Source organism: Corvus kubaryi, unplaced genomic scaffold (genome assembly GCF_017639235.1).
Source record: "Corvus kubaryi isolate FWS band 111438036 unplaced genomic scaffold, C.kubaryi_AGA036_p1.0 36926, whole genome shotgun sequence".
Classification (NCBI taxonomy): Eukaryota; Metazoa; Chordata; class Aves; order Passeriformes; family Corvidae; genus Corvus; species Corvus kubaryi.
Genome location: NW_024580983.1, coordinates 1 through 3,810, shown reverse-complemented (window position 1 = coordinate 3,810; position 3,810 = coordinate 1). Strand labels below are relative to the sequence as shown.

The 3,810-nt window shown below is 63.8% G+C and overlaps 1 protein-coding gene across 1 annotated transcript in view; it reads left to right on the top strand.

Moving 5' to 3' along the window:
* Positions 1-1,220, top strand: part of LOC121660779 (transcription factor COE4-like) — a gene marked incomplete at its 5' end in the record, with an annotated part of 7,582 nt that extends 6,362 nt beyond the window's left edge. The window contains 2 exon segments of the mRNA XM_042020237.1: positions 178-366; positions 1,054-1,220. Coding sequence (XP_041876171.1) covers positions 178-366; positions 1,054-1,124 — 260 coding nt within the window.
* Between the last annotated feature and the right edge of the window lie 2,590 nt (positions 1,221-3,810).

The window sequence follows — 3,810 nt, the reverse complement described above, 5'->3', positions numbered from 1 at the left end:
ATCCCTGTCCCCATCCCTGTCCCAGTCCTGTCCTTGTCTCTGTCCTGCCCCTGTCCCCGTCCCCGTCCCTGTCCCGGCCCCATCCTTGTCCCTTTTGCTGCCTCTCTCCTTGTCCCCATCCCGTCCCTGCGCGGTGTCCCCTGTCCCGTCCCCGAGCCGTGCGCGGTGTCCCCGCAGTCCTGCCTGCCAGTCCCCCGCTGGGCACCTCGTCGGTCACTGTCACCTCGGGTCCTGGCGCGGCCACCCCGCCTGGTGGCTTCTCCTTCTCGCCCGTGACGATGATCTCGGCCGTGAAGCAGAAGAGCGCCTTCGCCCCCGTGCTGCGGCCACAGGGCTCCCCCCCGCCCTGCGCCAGCGCCCTGCAAGGTGAGACTGTCCCCAAGGCCACCAGGGCCACCAAGGTCCCCAAGGTCTCCAACACCCAGCCCTGAGTGGCCTCTGCCCCATGGAGGGACCTCGGTGTCACTGTGATCCCAGTACCTGCCCAGTGTCCTGACCATGGACATGGTTGGGTCACCCTTGTCCCTGACCCCTCGTGTCCCCAGTGTCCCCAAGGTCCCCAAGGTCCCTGACACCCAGCCCCGGGTGGCTCATGCGCCATGGAGGGTCCCCGGTGTCACTCCTGGGTACTGCCTGATGTCCTGTACATGGGCCCTGTGGCACCCTTGTCCCTCTCTCCCAGTGTCCCCAAAGGTCCCCCAGTGTCCCCAAAGGTCCCCCAATGTCCCCAATGGCCACTCCTCTGTGCCCCTACCCCATGGAGGGACCTCAGTGTCCCTGTGATCCCGCTACCTGCCCAATGTCCTGACCATGGACATGGTTGGGCCACCCTTGTCCCTGACCCCTCGTGTCCCCAGTGTCCCCAAGGTCACCAGTGACCCCGACGCCCACCCCGAGTCCCCCCTGCCCCATGGCATGTCCCCAGTGTCACCGCACCCCCTGCCTGGTATCCATACCCGTGTTATGCCCATGGGGTTGTCCCATGCCACCCTCGCCCCTGTCCCCCAGTGTCCCCCAGTGTCCCCTGGCTGATGCTGTCCCTGCCCTGCCCAGACCCGGCTTTCGAGGACTCGGACAAATTCCACGCTCCGGCTCGGCCGCTCCAGGGATTGGCCTATTCCTAAGGATGGAATATCCGGAAGGGCTCCGCACCCCCCATCCCACTGGGACAGCAGCGGGGACACGGACTGGGGACATCCCTGTCCCCTGTGCCCACCCCTCGGAGCTGGGATGGCGCTGGAGCCGCCACACGGAACGGGATGAGGGGACCCAGCCCCGCGATGTCCCCACCCTGGGTGACCCCGGCCCAGCCTGGCTGAGGGGGGAGTTGGGGAAATCCTGGAATGAGCCAGAATTCCCGGGTTTGGCCTCAGGAAGAGGAGGAGAGAGCCGGGAATGGGGGCAGCGGAGGGCGCAGGATGGAGGTGCCAGGATGGGAGGAGGAATGGTCCAAGTGGGATGGATGATCTGGGATAGAGGGGATGATCCAAGGTGGGAAGGATGGTCCAGGATGGGAAGGGATGATCCAAGGTGGGATGGAAGCTCTGGAAAAGGATGGAAGATCCAAGGTGGGATGGAAGCTCTGGAAAAGGATGGATGATCCAAGGTGGGATGGATGATCCAAGGTGGGATGGATGATCCAAGGTGGGATGGAAGCTCTGGAATAGGATGGAAGATCCAGGTGGGATGGATGATCCAGGTGGGATGGAAGCTCTGGAATAGAATGGAAGATCCAGATGAGATGGAAGATCCAGGTGGGATGGATGATCCAAGGTGGGATGGAAGCTCTGGAAAAGGATGGATGATCTTGGATGGGATGGATGATCCAAGGTAGGATGGGTGCTCCAGGATGGGATGGATGCTTTGGAATAGGATGGATGCTCCAGGTGGGTGGGATATTCCAGATGGGACGGATTTTCTGGAGCAAGATGGATATTGACAATTTAGAGGGATGTAGAAGGAAAACATGGATGAGCCTGGGGAGGTGGGATGATGTGGAATGGGATGGATGGATGGAGGGATGGGTGGATCCATGGATGGATCCATGGATGGAGGGATGGATGGAGGGATTGATGGATCCATGGATGGATGGATGGATGGATGGATCCATGGATGGATACCCCTAGACAGGATTGATGTTCCGGCTGGGATGGATATTCCAGGATAGGATGGATACCCCAGGACAGGACCTGGCTCCCCCCACCCTTCCCGGCTCTCTCCCTAATTCCACATCTGGAGCCTCACCTGCAATTCCAGAATCCCATTCCAGAACCCGGATCCCTGCGATTCCCAGATCCCGGATCTCTGCCCATCCAGGATCAGGATCCCGGTGCCACCCGGGCCCTTGGGGACACTGCAGTCCCTGTCCCCTGCCATTAATTATCGCCATTATTATCAATGTTAATTAGGAGAATTATTTCGACCCCAGGCCACCGTGGGGTGGGGGGGATGTCCCTGGAGGTCCCTGGAGGTCCCTGGATGTCCCTGTCCCCTCTCCCAGCCGGGAATTTTGTACATAAAACGGGAAAAATTCCCACCATTCCCCCTTTTCCCCCCTCGGGGGTGGCCCGTGTCCCTCCCCTCCGTGTCTGTCCCCTCTCAGTGTCACCGCGTGTCCCCCCCCCGGCTCTGGGGGGGGTGGGTGACCCTTGGGGACAATGTCCCCCCTGGCGGAGGTGGCGCGGGGAGTGGCCGGGGAGCTCCCATGGGAATTAAAGACCTCGTGGAAAAGCTGCGACTCCCGGGGCTTTGTCACCCCCGGCGTGGTGACACCGCTGTCACCCCGCTGTCCCCACCCCTTGGGGACAAAGCCGTGATGTCCCCACCGCCACCCCCGGCTCCTTCGCAGCGCTGGAATCCCGGGAATGCTCCGGGCGCGACCCCCGGGAGCCGCCCCAGTCGTGTCCACTCCCCCCCACCCCACAGAGGCCACCCCCGGTCCCCTCCAGCTGCGGTGTCACCTCTTGTCACCTCCCCCCCGCCCCCGCGCGCCGGGATGAGCGCAGGAGGAGCGGGAGTTAATTGCGTTAATCAAGAAAGGTTAATGAGGAGGAGGCGGCGGTGCCAGCGCGGGGGGGGTGGCACAGCTGGCACTGTCACGGGGGTGGCGACACGGGGCGGGGACAGCGAGCAGCGACACGGGGCTGGCAGCGCGGTTGGGGACACCGCGTGACCCCCGTGGGGAGTGGGGGTGACACCGTGACCAGCCGGGGGTGGTGGCACCGCGAGCACGCGGGGGTAGACTGGGAGCGCTGGTGGGGACAGTCACAGGTGGTGGGGACACAGGTGGCACGCGTCATGGGGACACTCGGGTGGTGGGGACACAGATGTGGCACGGCTGGTGGGGACATTTATAGGTGGTGGGGACACTCCCAGGTGGCACATGCCATGGGGACACGCACAGGGGTTGGGGACACTCACAGGGGTTGGGGACACGTGGTGGGGACACGCACGTGGCACCGGTGGCGGGGACGGTCTCAGGTGTTGGGGACACACGGATGGGACACGGGGACACGCGTGTGGCACTCGCTGTGGGGACAGGTGGTGGGGACACACGTGGCACATGCCACGGGGACACTCACGGGTGTTGGGGACACGTGGCATGCGTCCCATCAGGTGTGGGGGGACACAGGTGGCATGGGGACACTCATGGTGGGGACACGCACGTGGCACAGGCCGTGGGGACACACCCAGGGGTTGGGGACACGCAGGTGGCACACGGGGGGACAGGGTCGCGCCCAGGTGTTGGGGACACCCTGGTGGCTCTTGGGGACACGCAGGTGGCACGTGAGGGGACACGCACACAACACC